At 44.7% G+C, this 21,830-nt stretch overlaps 1 protein-coding gene across 2 annotated transcripts in view; it reads right to left on the bottom strand.

Moving 5' to 3' along the window:
• LOC112252578 (cat eye syndrome critical region protein 2 homolog) overlaps positions 1-21,830 on the bottom strand; it is a 60,385-nt gene that overhangs the window by 6,434 nt on the left and 32,121 nt on the right. The window contains exons 2-16 of one of the 2 annotated variants that reach the window (XM_024423915.2): positions 20,139-20,233; positions 18,415-18,598; positions 18,028-18,155; positions 17,549-17,629; positions 17,335-17,390; positions 16,859-17,019; positions 12,450-12,539; positions 12,198-12,354; positions 11,424-11,553; positions 8,020-8,057; positions 7,766-7,857; positions 7,501-7,627; positions 6,621-6,991; positions 6,272-6,412; positions 5,322-6,114 (exon numbers count right to left, since the gene is read on the bottom strand). In XM_024423915.2, coding sequence (XP_024279683.2) covers positions 5,322-6,114; positions 6,272-6,412; positions 6,621-6,991; positions 7,501-7,627; positions 7,766-7,857; positions 8,020-8,057; positions 11,424-11,553; positions 12,198-12,354; positions 12,450-12,539; positions 16,859-17,019; positions 17,335-17,390; positions 17,549-17,629; positions 18,028-18,155; positions 18,415-18,598; positions 20,139-20,233 — 2,644 coding nt within the window. Of the gene's footprint in view, positions 1-5,321; positions 6,115-6,271; positions 6,416-6,620; positions 6,992-7,500; positions 7,628-7,765; positions 7,858-8,019; positions 8,058-11,423; positions 11,554-12,197; positions 12,355-12,449; positions 12,540-16,858; positions 17,020-17,334; positions 17,391-17,548; positions 17,630-18,027; positions 18,156-18,414; positions 18,599-20,138; positions 20,234-21,830 lie in introns of both variants that reach the window. The other variant, XM_024423914.2, reaches the window with a different exon arrangement.

The following is a 21,830-nucleotide window of genomic DNA, read 5'->3' as shown; positions in this document are numbered from 1 at the left end:
CGTTCCTGGTGTAACTCCGGCATTTGTTGTTGCCATCCTGTACCTGTCCCGCAGGTGTGATGTTAGGATGTACCAATCATGTGTAGGTGTTGTTACACGTAGTCTGCCACTGCGAGGACGATCACCTGTCCGTTCTGCAGCGTGGTCTTTCACGGAAACCAAACTGGCTGCGCGCGTGCGCAAATTTATTTTGTCCCCCTACACCAAACGTGATCACGACACGCAGGTTAAAATATCAAAACAAACTCTGAACCAATTACATTAATTTGGGTACAGGTCGAAAAGCATTAAACATTTATGGCAATATAGCTAGTTAGCTTGCACTTGCTAGCTAATTTGTCTTATTTAGCTCGCTTGCTGTTGCTAGCCAATTTGTCCTGGGATATAAACATTAGGTTGTTATTTTACCTGAAATGCACAAGGTCCTCTACTCCCACAATTAATCCACACATAAAACGGTCAACCGAATCGTTTCTAGTCATCTCTCCTCCTTCCAGGCTTTTTCATATTTGAACTTGTATGGTGATTGGCATCTAAACTTTAATAGTATTACCACGACAACCGGCAACACAATTCATCTTTCAATCACCCACTTAGGTATAACCAATGAGGAGATGGCACATGGGTACCTGCTTCTATAAACCAATGAGGAGATGGGAGAGGCAGGACTTGCAGCGCAATCTGCATCAGAAATAAGAATGACTTCTATTTTAGCCCTTGGCAACGCAGACGCTCGTTGACACGTGCGAGCAGATTCCTACATTTATTTTGCCACGCACGCGAGCGGTGTAGTCAGGGTATTAGGCGCCTCACAGTACGGACATTGCAATGTATTGCCCTGGCCACATCTGCAGTCCTCATGCCTCCCTGCAGCATGCCTAAGCACGTTCACGCAGATGAGCAGGGACCCTGGGCATCCTTCTTTTGGTGTTTTTCAGTGTCAGTAGAAAGGCCTCTTTAGTGTCTTACTTTTTCATAACTGTGACCTTAATTGCCTACCGTCTGTAAGCTGTTGGTGTCTTAACGACCGTTCCACAGGTGCATGTTCATGAATTGTTTATGGTTCATTGAACAAGCATGGAAAACAGTGTTTAAACCATTTACAATTGAGATATGTGAAGTTAATTGGATTTTTATGAATTATCTTTGAAAGACAGGGTACTGAAAAAGGGACGTTTCTTTTTTTGCTGAGTTTATATATACACACACAATCAGATAATAACAGATTGATAATGCTAGCTAGTTAGTTTACTGCAACCTATCAGACATAATTTTGATTAGGCCTACAATACAGTTACAATATGTGAAGGGGCAGGGCTCCAGACTGCTACCATTTAGTTGCCTTTTGCAACCCTTTGACTTGGCTGTGCGAGTTACATTTTTAATTGGTTGCGTCAGTGCGAGCTTAACAGTCATTATGTCTACATGACCACCTCACTCCAAAGTTGTAAAACATCCTAATTTCTGTCTGTTAAAACAAAGTGCATTATCCTCATAATTCCTGTAATGAGAGTGTCTGCCCAGCCCCTAGGCCTGTTTGGCTGGGGCCTGCTGCTGTGATGAGTGAGCCACTTGGTGCTTTTAGGGAAGAAAAGGCTTCCGAATGTATAACACTTCAAAATCCAATTGTGGGAAATACATAGCTTTGGAAGCAACTACTGTTGTTCTCAGCTTTCTGTGGGTAGGATTTGTATTTGTCATCTCTTAATATTGAGCTCAATATCAACTATTTTACAACCAAGATATCTGATATGGCTTTAAGATATGAACCGTAAACTGTGCAATAGCAATTGTGCGTGCATAGGGTAGAAGGCTACAACTTCAAAGTTCTTTTAGGACATTAAATGTACTGTTAGATTAATACAGCACTACTAGTAGTGGGTATTATATTTAGCGTTAGCGATCTAGCTGTGTTTTGAGTTCTCACTTCCTCATGTGGTGAATTAGCCCCAAAATAAATGTTCCTATGATAAAGTGCATGTAAAGATGTAGCCATATCTCTATTGAACAATAAAATTATGAACTTTCTGGAGCCCTACTTTAACAGTAAAATATAACAATACCTTACTGTCAACCCACAATTCATGACAATCATTGGGTTAGTTTGCAGATAAAAATACCTTGAATCATGCATTTTCTATTGTTTGATGCCGTGGAAAAATATGGTGCCACCAAATCATGGGCTGGTGCCAAAAAACGGAAAAAGTTAGTGCCACCAGGGGAAAATGTTAATCTGGAGGGGTGTGATTTTTTAACCTGGTGCAGAGTAATGTGTTCTTCTGCTAATTTAGCTGTTGGGAATAGAATCATAAAATAGAATGTCATGCGGAAAAATATGTTAGTTAGACAAGGCTATGTATACAAGTCAGTGACTTATGTTTACTACAGGTTAATGAGGCATTACAAATGTGATGTGACTAAAATTAAAGGGCATTTATAGTTGACTAAAATGTCCTACTGTTTTCATTATTTTCACAACTAGACAATCATTATTCAAATTACACAAATGTGACATTTAAACTTGCAATATGTAACTTTTTGGGCAACCTGACCAAATTCAAATAGAAATGTGGGTTATAGATTGGTTATTCACATTGAAAGCAAGTCAAAGAAGCGGTAGATCTGTTCTATGTGCACTATTTTTATGCTTCCTGTTAACTTCCGGTTTTGCTTCCTTTACTTTCAGTTTTGTACACTACCTTCAAACTAGAGGACGACCGATTATGATTTTTCAAAGCCGATGCAGATTATTGGAGGACCAAAAAAGCCGATACCGATTTAATTGGCCGATTTAAATGCAACAAAAAAAAACATATTTTTTAAAATTTGTAATAATGACAATTACAACAATACTGAATTAACACTTATTTTAACTTAATATAAAACATCAATAAAATAAATGTAGCCTCAAATAAATAATGAAACATGTTTAATTTGGTTTAAATAATGCAAAAACAAATTGTTGGTGAAGAAAGTAATATGTACCATGTAAAAATGTGTGCCATGTAAAATGTGTGCCATGTAAAATATGTGCCATGTAAAAAAGCTAAAGCTAGTTTAAATTCCTTGCTCAGAACATGAGAACATATGAAAGTTGGTGGTTCCTTTTAACATGCGACTTCAATTTTCCAAGGTAAGAGATTTTAGGTTGTAGTTAATATAGTATTTATAGGACTATTTCTCTCTATACCATTTGCATTTCATATACCTTTGACTATTGGATGTTCTTATAGGCACTATAGTATTGCCAGTGTAACAGTATAGCTTCCGTCCTCCTCCTCGCCCCTACCTGAGCCCGACTAGGAACACAGACAACAGCCACACTCGACGCATCGTTACCCATCGCTCCACAAAAGCCACGGCCCTTGCAGCGCAAGGGGAATAACTACTCCAAATCTAAAAGCGAGTGACGTTTGAAACAGTATTAGCGCACACCCAGCTAACTAGCTAGCCATTTCACATTAGTTACACCAGCCATTAGGCTGATAGGCTTGAAGTCATAAACAGCGCTGTGCTTGCGAAGAGCTGCTGGCAAAACGCACACAAGTGCTGTTTGAATGAATGATTACGGGCCTGCTGCTGCTCAGTCAGACTGCTCTATCAAATCAGACTTAATTAATTATAACTCACAGAAATACGAGCCTTTGGTCATTAATATGATCGAATCCAGAAAATATCATTTCGAAAACAAAACGTTTATTATTTCAGTGAAATACGGAACCATTCTGTATTTTATCTAACGGGTGGCATCCCCAAGTCTAAATAGTCTTGTTACATTGCACAACCTTCATTGTATGTCATAATTACATAACATTCTGGCAAATTAGTTCGCAATGAGCCAGGCAGCCCAAACTGTTGCATATACCCTGACTCTGCGTGCAATGAACGCAAGAGAAATGACACAATTTCACCTGGTTAATATTGCCTGCTAAACTGGATCAGTTGTTATAACTAGTGATTATGATTTATTGTTTTTTATAAGGTAAGTTTAATGCTAGCTAGCAATTTACCTTAGCTTCTACTACATTCGCGTAACAGGCAGACTACTCGGAGTGCAATGGTTAGAGCGTTGGACTAGTTAACTGTGCGGTTGCAAGATTGAAACCCCTGAGCTGACAAGGTGAAAATCTGTCATTCTGCCCCTGAACAAGGCAGTTAACCCACAGTTCCTAGGTAGTCATTGAAAATAAGAATGTGTTCTTAACTGACTTGCCTAGTTAAATAAAAAAGGTATAATTTTTTTTAAATAAAAAAATTCCGAAATCGGCGCCCAAAAATACCGATTGTTATGAAAACTTGAAATCGGTCGACCTCTACTTCAAACAGCTGAAAATACAATATTGTTGGTTATGGAAAAGACATTTCACAGCGGTTGAGATGGTACATTTATTCTTTCCCTCCCCTCCCGGAGGACCTAAGCCCTGGGACCATGCCTCAGGACTACCTGGCCTGATGACTCCTTGCTGTCCCCAGTCCACCTGGTCGTGCTGCTGCTACAGTTTCAACTGTTCTGCCTGCGGATATGGAACCCTGACCTGCTGTCTCTAACTTTGAATGCTCGGCTATGAAAAGCCAACTGACATTTACTCCCGAGGTGCTGACCTGTTGCACCCTCTAAAACCACTGATGATGATTATACCCTGCTGGTCATCTACGAACGTTTGAACATCTTGGCCATGTAAGATTATAATCTCAACCCGGCACAACCAGAAGAGGACTGGCCACCCCTCAGAGCCTGGTTCCTATCTAGGTTTGTTGCTAGGTTCTTGCCTTTCTAGGGAGTTTTTCCTAGCCACCGTGCTTCTACATCTGTAATTGCTTGCGGTTCGGGGTTTTAGGCTGGAACCTAGCACTAATAGCATTTTGTGACATCGGCTGATGTAAAAAGGGCTTCATGAATACATTTGATTGATTCTTTACACTATCCTTGCTTGTTTTATCAAACTGAAATTAGGCGAGCTATTAAAATATTTGCAACTAGCAAATGGAGGAGCGATTTCTGCATAGTGCATCTTTAATACTATTTTAGTCTAAATGACTAGACTAAATAAAAAATAAAAAAGACTGATAAAATGAACACTGCTGCAGTGTGATGACATGTCATCTCTCAAAGCAAGTCACGAGACACTCCATTAAACTGGTCAATATTTAATTTGTCACTTACTGTGAAAAATAATTATCGCATTGTTGAGGGGAGTTGAGGGGTTTGCTTATGAAATATAGACTAAATGACAGAAAAGTCCTGAATTAAAATGTTTTAAAATGTCAATTTTTATAAAGTTAGCGAGGTAGAGCTCTAAAGCAGAGAAGGTCATTCCTACCTTTCGGCTTCAAATCTGCGTGATGGGCAGCCTGGCTGTCCGGGCCATTGTCTCTGGCAGGACGCAGCAGCTGAATTTCAGGGGGAGGGTGGTACTGCGAGGGGTGAGTTGGGGCGCTGCCAACACCCTGTAGGGGCTGCTGCTGGAAGTTGCCCATGTCCTGGTGAGAGGAGCCAGCAGAGAGTCCGGTGGAAGAGGCAGACAGCTGCTGCAGGGCAATCATCTCTGGGCTCTCCAGCATGGAGGCCAGACACTGCCTGGAGTCCTGATGAGGCATGGGGGTCCGCAGGGCCATGGGTCCATTGGGATGAGAGGGGTACCCTCCGGGGCCCCCAGGCTGCTCTGGCCAGGGTTTGGGGCCCATGGGACGAGGTCCCCCGGGGTTATAAGAGAGCTGCTGGTGGTTAGCCATATTTTGCACTTTTTTCCCAGGTCCACTGGGCCTCTCCTGGCCTTGGTGGTTCATCCCTGACCACATGTTAGGAGGCATGCCCATGCCTGGATGGAAGGCTGGGTAGTTGTGTCGTGGTGGGATGTCAGGCCCGGGGTAGCAGTTCCCTCCGGGGTGTAGGGGATGGCCGTTGGTGCGCTGGCGGGACAAGTACATGCTGCTGTCGGGCATGGGGGTGCAGAGGCCCCCAGACTGGAGGGCCACGGGACGGGGGCCCAGTGAGGGACCATGGGTGGGACCCATGTAGGGGTGCTGCTGCCGGTGGTGCTGTGGCTGAAGAGGCCGGCCATCAAGCCCCATTTGGTATCCATGGCCAACGTGGTGTCCATCACGCATGTGTGGCTGGAATACAACATCTATTAGTATGTGCATAGCAGCAAATATAAAGTCAACTGACAGATAAGAAACACACAAAACATTGTGCGAGTACAGCAGATACTGGATAGCTCCGAATTAAATATGTGAAACCTCCTTCGATTGTTTTCTGAGCTGATCTCACCTGCATGCTGTAATGTTGAGGCATGTGATGAGCATTGGGATCCCCAGGCCGGGGCATGTGTCCCTGTCCAGGGTAGGCGTAGCCGGGGTCCATCCTCTGGCCGTACATGTGTGGGCCGTGGGCATTAGGGGGGTGCTGGAGCTGCTGCAGAATGGATGACAGTTCAACATCTCATGTCTAAAATGTAATGCATTCATTTGTCTTCATCGAGAACTACCTTTTAGCTCCTCTGTAAAAAGGGGGAAAAACCCTTGATGCTTTCTCTTCATTCACTACCAACTCCTACTAAAGCAGTAAAATATACTTTCTTCTAAGTGAAATATTGTTTTTGACATGCATGGCCAGCTACCTGCTGTGCTGGGTAGTAAAGGTTCCCAGGATGGGGTTGTCCATGAGGTATGCCATGGGGGTGTGGGGGTCCATTGGCCCAGTGGGGGGGAGGAGGTGGCTGTGCTGGCTTATTCCCCTCCTCCTCCATTGGGGTGCTGCCCTTGCCCCCTGGATGTGTCCGTTTGCGTGAGGCCTGCTCGGTGGCTCGGATCAAGCTTTCTGGCCCTGCCTGTTTGTTGCCTTTGCTTCGCCTTTTCTCCTTGCGGTCTCTCTCACGGTCCTCGCCGCTCACGTGGAACTCCTCGTCCGTGTCGCCGTCCTCCGACGGGAAGTGCTTCAGTAGCGCCCGGCTGAAACAACGCTCCAGGGATTCTGCCATGATGCTGTACTCTGCAGAAAAACACAAGCACCATGAGTATTATCTGCATGCCACGCACACAGACACACACTCGTCTGTTGTGGGGCCAGGCGATGTTGACCCCAGCGTTGGCCGGCAGGTTGACCTGTTCAGAGGGCCTTGGTGTGGTTGACCCCTAGCCCCCATGCCTCTCCCTTGGGAGTGCATTCAGACGGATGGATGGCTCCAGACAGGGCGCTTAACTAGGGGCTAGAATGTCTCTCTGGCAAGCAGGCAGGATGCTGCAGGGCCTGATGCACAGCTCAATCACTCCCCATTCATCACTGTCACACAGAGCCACATTAGAGCTCTCCCCCAACGCAGCCATTCTCCCCTCCTATCCACCACGTGCACTTAGTCAAATTGATCTCTCATATTCATAAATCAAGTCCAAAGTCAACCCAAAAACCATTTGCACAAGCTAGAGGCATTTTTGGGACATTAGAAATTTGACAAAAAATAACGAGATTATAGATCAAAATTAAGAGGTGTGTGTATTTACCGCTGTCTTCCCCATTGTACTCGATGCAGTTTTCAAATATGAGCTTCATGTCAGACACAAACTCTTCCTTGGCAATATACTCCCCTTCATTCAGCTTAGTCTCGATGGTGGATAGGTCCATCGGAGTCTGAGGAAAAATCAGGGCAAACATAAATGACTACTTGTAATTAGAGGTTGTCAATTCCACAACTACAAAAACTCGTATAACTGAGGCATCTAACTGTCATTTGACAGTTTGGAACCTTCCTTTTAACTGTGAGCTCACCTGAATGACCGCATTATAGTTGGGGGCATAGGATTCATCCACAGGCTCCAAGAAGGGCCAGGCATCTTTGTGGGCTCTCAGGGCCTCCAACACTGTGGGGAGAGCAACAAGAGAGGAGGAGGACCAAAGCAGTTGGAGTCAGAACAGAGGAAATCTCCTGGCTCGCTGTCCAGAAAAATGTGCAGGTCAATATGCTTTACACATGCAGTCATTATACAGTGATGATTGCATAGATGACAGGGCATATACATTACCTTTGTACAACGCCGTATAATCATCATCAATTTCATAGCTGCAATAAAAGATTGAGAAAATGTTCAAAACAAATTCACTCATTTATTCTAATAACTGGGTCACTGTACGGGTAACCAATTGCCATCTTAAATAGATATGCCCCTAACACAGATACTTCCTGCTTGTTAAAAATGATAATTCTCATTGAACAGGGTTGTTTCGCACTTTGGAGTGCTGGCTGGCTGATTTTAATTGTACCCTCAACTCAACTCTGGACAAAAACATCAAGTCCCGACAACAAACACTAGATCGACAAAAAACTCTTACTAAAGAGATGGGACTGACAGATATCTGGAGAGAGACTAATAGCTATTTTATGGATTATACATACTAATCCAATGTCCATAACAACTACTCTCGTATAGATCACATTTTTATGCCAAAGATTTTCATAAATTCTGCCACTTGTCCAATCGGACCCATAGCGCTTTCAGATCACGCAGTTGTCCGCCTCCGCTTTGACCTCTGTAAAAACATCGAGGTCAAAAGAGCTGGAAATTCAACACCTCCATGTTATCAAACAAAGCATTCCATACATTTGGTCACTACATGGCTAGACAACTACACACAAGACAACAAAGACTATCCTGTTCCTCTGGCCAAAATGTGGGACTCTGCCAAAGCCGCACTAAGAGGTCATCTAACTCCATATGCTTCCTCTAAGAAAGAAATCAACGGAAACACAGGTTAGACGTTGAGAGGGAGCTTTAACGCTGCGAAAAAGTACATAAACAATCTCCAGATAGTTGACTCCAGGAGGTGCTTAAAGCAGCCAGAGCCAAACTAAACTTGATCAAATAAAAAGTGATCTTTACTAAACAAACACCATGAGTATAGCAATAAGTATAGCAGATTGATTGCATACCAACTGAAAAAAAGAGAAGTCAGAGCGTACAATCACAGCCATCCGAACAGCAGATGACGAAGTCCCAAATGAGCCAAATAAGACAAATGTAACTTTTACCGCAAATGATATACTTCTGAGAGAAAACATGCAGAACTCTATTCCTTCCTAGAGGGAATCTCAATACCAAAACGATCAGAGACCGACCAAGAAGATAAACTCCCCCTTCATTCCCGAGGTCATCCTACAGGCAATTATCTCCATGCCACCTAACAAGTCCCTAGGCCCAGATGGATTTCCCAGAGACTTCTACAAAGCTTTTTGGCCCCAGCTTAGCCCTATTTTCACGCCAATGCTGGATGATTTTTGCAAAAACGGCACTCTCCCAGACTATGTACACAACCCTCATTACAGTTCTGCTATAAAAGACAAGGAGCCTCTATCCTGATCGTCCTTCCGGACCAGAAGCTTGTTGGATTGACTGCAAAATAATAACCAAATTGTTGGCCAAAAGACTAAACACTCTTCTTCCCAAAATAATAAAAGATGACTATCATCTTCTGATAGATAACATTCACCGTCTTTTTGATATTATTGACCAAGTAAACACACAGAAGACCCCTGTCCTGCTGGCATCACTGGATGCTGAGAAGGCGGTCGACAGGATGGAGTGGAACTTTCTGTTCTCAGTCTTAGAAAAGTTCAATATGGGCCCAAACTTCATTAAATGGATTAGGTCCCTATATTCTCATCCAAATGCCATGGTGTCTACTAACGGTCAGAACTCTGACAGATTCCCTTTGGGATGTGGCACAAGACAAGGGATGCTCGATGTCCCCCCTGCTCTACTTGTTGGGGGCGGAGTTGATAAGGAGCAATCCAAGTATTATGGGGGTTTCTGCAGGCGGCCTTCAGCACAATATTTCGCTCTACGCGGATGTAGTCTTGCTCTACTTATTCAACCCTGAGAAATCCCTCCCTCCCATTTCAGACAATTGCTCAGTACAGCAAGTTCAGGATATAAGATACATTTGAACAAGTCCATTGTTTGCTCCCTCATTCTTACACTGACCAGCTCTATGAAGACACTGTCCATTCCAATGTAAAACAAAGGTGTTTCCATACCTTGGAATCTTTGTTTTGTAACGCCAGATCTCCAAACCTGGATCTCCCTCCCAATTAGCTTAGTCGGAAGACTCAATGTTAACCGTATGAACATCCTCCCTAGAGTTAACTATTTATTTCAGATGCTCAAATTCAGATGCCCAGTTTCTTCTCTTTTTTAAAAACCAACCAACGCATCACCAAATGTATATGGGGCAATAAAACAACAAAAACAATGATCAAGTTCTCCACTCTATCAAAACCTGAATCTAAGGGTGGTCTTTACCTTCAATTGTACTACTGGTCTGCCCTAATCCTCAACATCCTAACATGGATCACAGACGGACAAGTCTCAACGTGGATTCAGATAGAGGCCCAATCCTGTGGTTCATTGCCCCTAAGCTCAATTATATTCATTAATAACTTTAGTGAAGTGGGCAACATACCCAAAACCCTTGTGATTTATACCACCCTAATAGCATGGAATGACTAAGAAATGCCTTGGCATTTCCTCCCAGATATGCTCCCACTCACCTGTAGTGTACAACCCAGACTTGCCAAAAGCCCTGAGCGAATCCAACTTTCATCTTTGGCATCCTCTATGGATCAGGACCTTATCCGGCCTGTTTCATCAGAACCCAACTACTCTGAAATCCTTTTAAGAGCTATGCAGTGAATTCAATGTGCCAAGATCCATTTTTGTTGTTGTTGAGATCTTCAAATTAGACACATCATTTTATTACACCCCAGCGAGACTCCTTAGAATGAATACAGACATTTCTCCTGATTGTAAAATATGTACCATGGATGTATTTGAGCTGAAGAGAGATTACCAGATTTTGGCAATCTATACATACTGCTGCACATAAAACAGATGTACAGTTTGATATGACCCTGTCTCCATCTTCTTAATGCCCAGCAGGACTGTGTTCTTGATCCAGACAGGGAAAATTTGTTTATGACTATCAAATAGTTTGCTAAAAAAAATTGTTAAATCCTACGGTGGGCTTCTAATTCTTCTCACATTTAAAACGTGAATTGACCAGATTAACTTTCTTCCTCTTGAAAAGCTCACTTATGACATCCGCAAGAGACAGCCCAAGTTTGATAGACTCTGGTCTCCAATACTGAACTAAATTTCAAATTGGACAGAGTGAATGGGGCGATTAAGGAAATGTGTGTGTGTGTGTATTTACACATATTGTGTAAGGTGCTGTAAAACAAATGATTTGTTCATTGTCTCAGCTAAAGCTGAAATAGCTAACATGTATTTTATTATGTAACTTATGTCTGCCACATCTGTGAATGTGGAATGCGTTTTGTTTGTTGACTGGAAAAACAAGTACATTTAACAAAAATTCACTGTCCATAAATTATCAGTACTCTAGTGTCGAGTAGTAGTGTGTGGCTCTTTACAACTCTTTTGTCCTGCGGGAGCGTCGAATGGGTGAGTGGGGCTCCAGGTGCAGCAGTTCGGGGGGCAGTTCCTTCCCCTGGGATATCAACCAGGCCTTCTCCTCACGCAGTTTCCGCCGCCGCGCTCGCTCTGAGGGAAACAGCAGAACACAGGAACCACAATTAATTACACACAACAGCAGCAGAATAAGGGATTGTACTTTACTACAGTTGCAAGGCCACCTGTTGGCCATCCGGCCGCCTGCTGGTGCACAGAGTCAATAAAAACCAGGCCGAACAACATGAGAGACTGAAGGAGTTCAGAGAAGAAGAGTGATTCATTGACCATCCTTTAGCAGGCTTAGCTGATTAAAAAAAAAGGCGAGAACAGAAAGGAACACTATCTCTCAACATGAAAGGATGCGGGCTGCCGCCCGCCTGCTGTGCAGATTAGAACATTTTGGAGGGTGGATTCCAACTGCTCTGATCCACCAGAGACCAGGCAGCCCAGCCCGGTCCCACTGTTCATCTATAATACATTAATGAGGGTCCTTCACCAGTTAATTAACCCTTGACAGGTGACATCAGAAGGACTCCTGTGATTCAAAGGGCTATATATTCCCACTCACTCTCAGCCCAATACGTGTAATATATTGCAATATATAATTCACAACCAGGGCAATAGATCATTCAACGGTACAGGCAATACAAATGCAGAGGTGTGTGCGGGGTTGGCCGTCTTTCAGAATCCACCCGGAGCCCCACCCTGCCCCATAACCCAGCTCCACTACTCACCTTCCACAGCTTGGAGTCTCTCCAGCTCCTCTCTCTGGCGCTCCTCCTGCAGCAGCATCTCCTCTTCTCGTCTCTGCTCCACCAGCAGGGCCTGCCTGTCCATGTCCTCATCCTTCTGTTTCTGCTGCTCCCTATTGGCTATGGCCTGCAGCGTGTCCTGGACACAAACAGGAAACCATCAGTCCACTGGGTCTCACAGGAGACGGGACATACACTAAGAACGATAAATTACACATGCGCAGCTGGTCTCACCTCCTCCTCTTGGCTCATGCGTTTCTCAGAGAGCCGGTAAGAGCTGCGTACTGGGGTGGGGTCCAGCAGCCTCTGCTTCTGCTCATTCACCTGCAGAGGCAAAATAATCAAGATTAAAAACACAAATAAGTGGTTTCATTATTCACAAAAATCACACTTAGTCGCTTTGATCAAGCATCCACGGGAGCTAATAGCCAAGCAGGCCCCGGGGAATCCTCTGTTGTCTTCCAGCAGAGCTGTGAGGAGAGAAGGGGTGATCCAAGCTCTGCTCCTCCGCCCCCGACTACCCCCCCCCTTTAAATCCCACCCACCCTTCTACCCCTCTCCTAGTGGGTCACTGACTAACCAAACAAATCAAACCCCTCCATGCTCCCTGTGGCAATCACACGTAACGATTTCCACTAAAAGCTGGGGGAGCAGGCGGTAACGTGTGTGTGCAAACTGACCACAGCATTGCCACAGTCCATAATGTAGCAATTAGTAAGAAAGTTACATACTTAATATGAGCAGCAGAATTGGTTGCAGAATACAAACCACAACATGGAAGAAAAAAAACAGCAGGAAGCTGCAGTCAGAGCAGAACCCTTTGGGCCAGGCAGTATCTATGTCAGAGAACGCAGTCCAAAAGGTATGGTTGTTTCCAAGAGCATGGGGGTAACGGAGTCTGGTACTTTGGATGTTATGGGAAACAAGATGGGTGCCTGCCTCCTGGGCTGCACCACCTCCTGTGCCTTTTGTTTCTGTGGTGTTATTTGTTATGTTTTATATTCTTTGAGGAAAAATGTAGTTACTACGACTGTGATGTGGTTCTGTCACCTAGTTACCTTAAGATGAATGCACTAACTAAGTAACGCTGGAGAAAGAAAAGTGCCTGCTTAATGACTGCTTCCCGTCACGACGGGCCCTTTGAACCCCAACAAGAGGCCCTTTCCCCCTCTGTAGAGTTTTGCCTGCCAGCAGCATGGGGACGTGTTAGATAGCTGCCTTGCTCTTCCTTCACTGGGCCAGTGGTGGCCACCACCAAAGGGGCTGTCAAAGTGCTGAATGTGCTACAGCTCCCATCCCCCAGTCTTGTCTCTCTGCACCGGCGTGTCCCGGGGCTCCTCTGCCCTGCCTCTGCTCTGTGCATTACCCACAGCACTTAATCGCACACAGGAGATGGACTGCCTCTGGTGTCGCCACTTAAGTCGACAATCCTGCAGCACAGCAGGTCGTCAATCAAGTGGCTCCATCCCGCCTCAAGGTGAGTGCCTGCCTCCCGTCAGCGCCCTGCGAAATGGCTGTGACAGCCAGGGCTGTGGACGGGAGCTGGAGGTCTCCATGGCTGTGTGCGCATTCATACAATAATGCTGCGAAAGCACACACACATCCCAGATGCCTGCTCTGTACTGCCAGAGCCTGCATCCAGTGGGAATGTTCAGAAGCTTGAGAACTGTGAATATGTCCAGATAGATAACAGCCAGGCAGGCATGCTGGCCGTGAAGGACAGATCACCATCGGATGACCATTAGAGAATGACCCCATGCCGACAGAATGGCCAAAACTTTTGACCGTCACAGTCCACAAGGACAGGCAGGCTGTGTTGGGTGTCTATCGGACCCGATCACAGGGATGGCTTACGCGAGAGGTCCCGTTGATCACTACAGAATTACGTAAATCTGAATTCAGTTTGTTTTAATGCATAATAAGGCTTGTGTCGACGCACCTGGACATGCACTTAATAAACTAGCTAGCTAAGCAGATCGCCATGTGACCTGTTGGCAAAGATTACAATAACTAACCCTTTCATCTGTGGTGTTAGCTCGGTAGCTAAACATGGTGCTAAGATATCAGATAAGAGCTAATGGCCAACGTAGCTAGCTAAAGTTAACTGGTTATCATTTTTCGGCAACAAGTCATCTGCTGATCTGACCAGCCACAATCATAACTGTAAATTGACAATTGATAGTTGGAGTAGATGATTGCCATAATAGGGAAAGTGTTCAAAAATGCCTAATTAAAAGGTTGGCAATAGGTTTAGCTCCCTAAGAGTCTTTCTTCATGTTATGGACCAAGATAGCTGTAGATCAGCGTGCGTGTGTTTTTTCACTTTTCAAACTATGGGCAGATTGGAGTCATTCACACAAAACGTGAATTGTTTCATATTTTTTCTCTACCCTTGCTCTGCATGTTAGATATTATGCACATTTATGGCTTTGTAGAACATGTAATTGCCATTGAGCTAGTTCTCATAGTAGCAAGTAAATGATATGAGCAATGGAGAGATATGCGAGATGTGAAAAAGAGCGGCGTTAAAACCTCTGTCTATCCAATTGTAGCAGTAGGATCAAGTTACAACCTGCCCATTTCTTGACAGATAGCTGAACGAGCCAATTGAGTTGTTCAGAGATGCGTCCTATCACGAAAAGTGACTAAAAATACTAGTTTCATTAGCATCTGTGATCACAAATCATTATGATGGACCCATTGGCATGGAATAGATGCTTTGTTATATTCTCAAACTAACAGCAGTGCCTATATAATGACATTCCACACAGGCATGACATGCTGGAGTGAAGAGCCTTTGCGAATGTTGTTGATCAGTAGGATAATAAGTCTCACATGAAAGGCAAACAGATTGTCATGTGTAGCACCATAGACCCCACTGATCAGCAAAAACAATCAGTAACTCAATGCAAACACTCCTATTGAATATGCATTCACCTATATTGCGAGTAGGCCGATGCATCTTAAACTTACCCAGCTAATTAAGAGATTTACCATTCAAATACAATTATTACCATAATGTTGTTATGTAGTTTGGTAAAAACAAAGTCAAATGTATTGTTTTACTTAAAAATGCATGCATTAATGACTTTTTGTCAAATGTTTTTATTTAACCTTTTGCGTGTAGGGGGCAGTATTTTCGTTTTTGGCTAAAAAAAACGTACCCATTTGAAACGGCCTATTTCTCAACTCCGGAAACTAGAGTATGCATATAATTGTCAGATTAGGATAGAAAACACTAAAGTTTCCAAAACTGTAAAAATATTGTCTGTGAGTATAACAGAACTGATATTGCAAGAGGAAAATCCAATCAGGAAGTGCCTCTTATTTTGAAACCTCGCTGTTCCTATGCATGCCTATCCTCCATTTAAAGGGATATCAACCAGATTCCCTTTTCTATGGCTTCCCTAAGGTGTCAACAGTCTTTAGACATAGTTTCAGGATTTTATTTTGAAAAATTTGCGTGAAAGATCACATTGCGTAAGTGGATAGGTGGGGGCTCTCAGAGTGAGTTTTGCGCTACAGAGTAAAGCGGCCATTGCTTCTCCCGGTGTTATTGAAAAACCTACACCCCCGGTTGATATATTATTGAAAATATATTTTAAAAACAACCTGAGGATCGATTATAAAAAACATTTGACATGTTTGTGGACATTATGGATATTATTTGGAATATACGTCTGCGTTGTCGTGACCGCTCTTTCCTGTGGATTTCTGAACATAATGCGACAAACCAACAGAGGTATTTTGGGTATAAAAATAATCTTTATGGAACAAAAGGAACATTTATTGTGTAACTGGGAGTCTCGTGAGTGAAAACATCCGAAGATCAAAGGAAAACGATTAATTTGATTGCTTTTCTGATTTTCGTGACCTAGCTACTTAATGCTTAGTGTACATAATGTTTTGTTATGCTATCGATAAACTTAAACGCTGAGACGACAGGTGGACTAACAAAAGGCTAAGCTGTGTTTTGCAATATTGCACTTGTGATTTCATGAATATGAATATTTTTTAGTAATATTATTTGACAGTGGGGCTATGCTATTCAGCGGTTGCTGACGAAAATGATCCCGCTAATGGGATGGGTAGCGTCAGGAAGTTAATGATATCGACATAAAATATTGACCTAAAATATCATCCATCGGCTTCCTTGGTATCAGCACAAACAAACAAAAAATATATATTGGTCCTGCTCTACTGTCTAGCTATGTATACTCAAAAGATAAATGAGTATGCAATGTATTAAAAAGGGCAGAGTTTGAACAGTTAAAACAGTGTCAACAATCTCCGAGGCGACTCATTCCGCAGAAGAAAAACCATGCGACAAATGAGCACTCCCAGCCTCGACCGTCACTCCAGCAGAAACTGCACACAGGGCCACAGATGAGAGAGAGACTGGACAGTCCAGCTTTGGGCCCGGGGCTCAGAAGCTAGTGTTCTGGGCAAGCAGAGACCAGTCTGCCTCCACACACCTGCAGCCGCGCCATACAGCCTCCATTTCCCAATTCCTCCTGGAGGCAGCCATTTGAGACACTATGCCCTTACAGAGCACATCAGCTGACTGAGTCAGTGTCTGAATGAAGATTGATGGGTTGAGAAGGGGAGGGGGAGGGAGGAGACTAAGAAGAGAGCTGACTGACCTTGTGCTCGATCATGCTGCTGATCTCAGGGAGGAAGTTCTGGCTGATGATGCGGTAGAGGTGGCGGTCCTGGGGGGACGTTTTGTCTCTGATGCTCTCGGCCAGACTGGCCCACTGCTCCTCCGTGTCACACATCAAGGACCAGGCACCGCGCTCCCGGTCTGGACGGACGGACAGACAACATCATGGCCAATATACTCCGGACTCTGACATTGCTCATTCTGATATTGCTCATTCTGAGGGGGAGGGGATGTGTATGGTCATTGTATTACTAGATATGACTGCACTGTTGAAGCTAGAAAAATAAGCATTTCGCTGCACCTGTGATAACATATAGAAATCTATGTACAAGACCAATAAACTTCAATTTTTTTTTATATATATATTTTTTAAACAAGTCTCAATCGTCAGCATCAATATCAGAAGTTGGAGTCGATCTAGATAGATGTTTCTGATAGCTCTGCCTTTTTTCTCACCTGTGCCTGAGTGTAGACCTTCCAGTCCATTCTCCTTCACTTCGCTCTCCACCTCACTGAAAAAACAACAGGCCAGCCCATTCAGTATTTACCATCCACTCCAAAGCATTGCATGAACAAGGTCTGGGGAATAAAGGTGGTGAACGTCTCTGGAGACGTTTGAGAGTGGAGAGAACACGAGACCACTAAGGACAGAGTTTGCTGCTGGTCTCACCTTAGCTGGATTTCCTCCACTTTCTTCTTTGGTGGTCTTCCCCTTTTCCTCTTCTCTGTTGGTTTTATCTCAGGGGCTTCACTATAGGGACAACAGAGTGAAAAACAAATAACCGACCACACTTTAAATTTCACAGGCCTTTTACCAGGGTAGCTATTACTGAAGTGACCCATATGATTAACCTCTAACAGACTAGTAGGTACATAGTAATTACTATGTTGGTGCTCAATTTGTCCTTCGTTAGAAAACAGAATTAGCAGTAGGAAGTGCTACTGTTTACATATTACATACCTCATAGCGCATATATACACAGTAACACATAATATAATGCAGACAACCATACACTGAGTATCAGAGAATCGATACAAAAATGACTGGTTATATACCAGCATAGCGTTCACATTCTATGACCTCTGAATTACAGGCAAGCAAAACCATCCAACGTCCACAGCCGATGCCCGATGGTGCAACCCACTTACTCGAGCTGCTCCGCTTTCCTCTTGACCGGCTCCTCTTTGTACATGCGGGTACCATAGAAGTACCAGTAGAGGGCACCGCTCCCATCTTGCCCCAGCGGCTCCACGCGCAGGCTGTCCGCATCCAGGCCCTGGGATCAAACATTGCATGGATTAATGATGCATATTACAGTTCCACTTAATTCACTATGTCAGGTTAGACATCATTTAAAAAATTGTTTAAAGTCAGTCACCATCAACCGCATCCCAATAAAACAAATCACCAAAACTACAGGTACCAAAACATGTTTCCCCAGTTGACCGTTTACCCATGCTAACTCTGAAACAGTCATAATAAAGGGAGTTTAAAACAGGTGCAGGCTTGCGGTACAAGGTGTGTGTGTGTAGCACCTTGAGCAGGTCGAAGACGTCTGCGGCGTCCAGGCGGTAGTCACACAGCCTGTGCAGCAGCTCCACCTGTGTGCGCGGGGTCAGCTCCTCAAAGGGCCCCTGGCGCAGGGGGTTGGGCTTCCCCTCCTCCAGCTCCCAGCGGTAGTTGATGATGTCGTCCAGATAACTGCTGAACGCCTGGGGACTAAGAGGGGCGGGACAGTGATTAGTCCCATATGCTAGTATGACAATACAGTAGTGAGGAGGGGTGGGTAATAGAAAATCAGAGAGATCTACTGCAGTATTTGGTTGGTGTGGACTAGTCAAGGGTTCCCATACAAAATGTGAGAATTTAGGCCTAGGTTAATTGTTTAACCCATTCATGTCACATACTCATTCATCTCTTCAACTAGAAGTCATTCATTCTCAAACGCCTACTGTGTCAAAAGGTCAAAAGGAACATGTGCTTCGTATTGATACCAATCAACACAACAAAAGAAAAGCTGATTGGGAGATAGGGCGATTGCTGTTATTTTTGACAAGCTACTACATAGCCCTTTAAAGTGTCCTTGGGATCCGACAATATGGCGCACCGCTATTCATTCACTTGCAAATGCTTGTCCTTACAGTGTGCTTTGTAAAGCAAGTGCATATAACCTCTCAATTTCAACAGGATGTCTATTGTGAAAGAGACAGTCAAGAAATAATTCAAGCTGCCATAACGTAGTGGTTCTGAAGAGAAAAGGAGGGGGAAAAGACAGCAATTTCTTTGCACTTGAGTGGGTTTGTTTCATTGTTCTTTTGGATGCTGGTAAATAAATGTTGGTTCCGGGTCAGATCTGTCTGATTAATCTGGAACCCTTCAGTTCCTGCTCAGACGAACAGAAACAAGGGCTCAGGGCAGGGGTGAGTGCAGATGCAACAACAGAAAAGAAAGGAGGAGAAAAACTGGAGAAAAAAAAGTGGCTTATCTTGAAAGAGCAGTTTGCACTTTCACACAGCTGCAGGCCCCCCACTATCCCATCTCTCCCTTTCTCCTCCTCTGCCAACACCCCCACCCCCTCCCCAGCTCCGCCGGAGCGTTTAACGCGTGCGGATGAAAAGGGCAGCTCTTTGAAAGGCCAGAGCCGAGCCTCCACCCCCAGGATGCCAGCGGCTGTCCTGTCCAATAAGGCAGGTTGTCCTGTTACTGCATGCCTGGGTGTGGAAACTATCAGCCTTAACCTCCCACATCCCTCCCAAGTCACAGGCTGATAGGTGCCTACCCCAGTGGTGCTGATGGATCAAGAGCAGGAGGTAGCGGTGGTGGGTGGGGGCCCCTTCAGGGCTGGAACATTTATTTCACTTTCCTTTGCTCTTCCCACTCCCTCTCGCTCACATTTAGTCATCAAGGAACTGCCCCCCCCCCCAGGGAAAAATCCGCCTAACCCCAGTTTCCTTTGTGAGAAGCCTCACTCAGTTGCAAAGGCTGATTTCAACACAAGCTGTGCACACTGATGTGCTCACTACTAAACAGGGTTTGTGACTCTCACTTCCCGTGTTTCAGGCCCATACGGCCCCTGGATGTTGTCACCAAGACTGGTCTGTTAGAAGGAAGGTAACAAGATGTGCTGCTGTGTGCTGGCGAGCTAAGAAGTTAGGCCTAGTTCTGAGGCCCTCTCTAGAAAGAAAAAGTATGAATATTGAACTCCCGTATAAATAAAGATTGAATAAAGGATGTGGGAAACCCGGGGGGCACTACTTACGTGATGTCTGTGCGCTGGTAGCATCCTTGCAGCAGTGAGACGAGGAGGTCAGCCAGAAAGTCTGTGTCCTGCTTCTGTAGCGCCTCTTCCAACTCCTACCACACAGAGAGAGAGACACAGCCAAGAGGTCAACCTTTGAGTTATATGGAGATCCACTTTTTAAAAGGCACACACAAATCTCAGTCTTAAAGTCGGCATATAACATTTAATGGTTGGTGTTAGTCACAGGTCGGTGAGGTTAAAAAAAAGCGTTACGATTCCAGAGTGATACGGATGCCCTGGAGTAAAACCATAGGTGGTGATGGGAATTTAGGGCTTCCAAGACACAGTTTGACATTTTCAAAGAAACAGGAGCTCTCGTAGCAAAACTTGTTTGAAGTGTGGATATTGGAACTAGTAACTTATATTGTGAGAGCCATAGGGGACCAGAATATCAGGCAGTATTCTAACGCGTCTAACACTCTTGATCATGACAAACAACCATACAGAACGTGTGTACGAGGTAGGCTGTGCGTAGGGGACCTGTTTGAGTTGCTGCGGGAGGGGATTAGTTGACATGTTCTCAGAGGAGTCCTTTCTGCCAGCGGTTGGAGCCGAGGTTCAAGTTCAACCCTGACCCTTCTCCTGCTTGGTATTGTGTGGCCGCCGTTTAGGGCTTATGAAGCGGCAGTAACCGGGAGAGCAAACTCTAAAGGCCCTCAAAGAGCCAAGGAGAGGCAGCAGCAGGACACTAATGCCACCGCACAGACCCGCGCCCTCCCCTCCGCCGCTGACCAACCAGGCCACAGCACCACACACCATTACCCAGCATGCTTCTCTCTCTCCCCGGGATACCCAAAGGCCCTCGGCTACAGAGCAGAGGCGGGGGAGAGACAAGGGAGGCTGAGAGGGCAAAAAATGCTAATGAAAAGTGCTCCATCAACCAACTGTCCATTTCACTTAACCCCCCTTCCCCGTTTCCCAAGATGCAAAGCGACCCTTCAGCATTGGCCCTTCCTCTTTAAAAAGGAATCTGCCTGCAGCTGACTGCCCCTCAGTCTCTAGCTAAAGAACTCACTTCCAAATTCTCTGCATAAAACACAATCACCCCTCCACCTCCCCAAAGAAAAAGCATGTTGACAGTCCAGAATAAACTCAAGGGCAAGGAGGCCCATTTCATTGTGCAGCCTGCAGATTGCTGCCCCTCTCTAGAGAAACGGTGATTGCCGGGTCACTGGGGGTCAGTCTCCACACCTCCCGGCTGTGGAGAGGCACAGAAGACAAGAGTCAACAGTCAGCAGGATGAAAAATGGAGGGAGGGAGGGGTTGAAAAACAGGATAAGATGATGTATCTGCTTTGGGGTAAAAACTACAGCTACTCAGGACTGGTTGGTGCTGCAACAGAAGCATGCAAGAGGGGCTGCCTGGGCTGATTATCTCCAAGTCCTATTATTCAAAACAGAGTTCATTAAGCTTCTTGAGCACATTTTAATGGCAAAAAAGCTATTGATCAATCTGCTTACAGTGGCAAATTAGAAAGATCCTTTAGAATCTAGAGAATAATTCAATATGAAGAGCCTGGGAGGGGGAAGCTCACAACCCTGGGAGTGCCTGGAACTAGTGGGACAGAATCTACAATAACATTGTTAGCTCCTGGGAGTAGGGCTGTGGGGGTCATTCAATTTTGTCAGCTGGTGATTGTTAAGCAAATAT

Source organism: Oncorhynchus tshawytscha, linkage group LG06, assembly GCF_018296145.1.
Source record: "Oncorhynchus tshawytscha isolate Ot180627B linkage group LG06, Otsh_v2.0, whole genome shotgun sequence".
NCBI classification, from domain to species: Eukaryota; Metazoa; Chordata; class Actinopteri; order Salmoniformes; family Salmonidae; genus Oncorhynchus; species Oncorhynchus tshawytscha.
The sequence above is the reverse complement of the archived record's forward strand: the minus strand, read 5'-3'. Positions and strand labels throughout refer to the sequence as shown.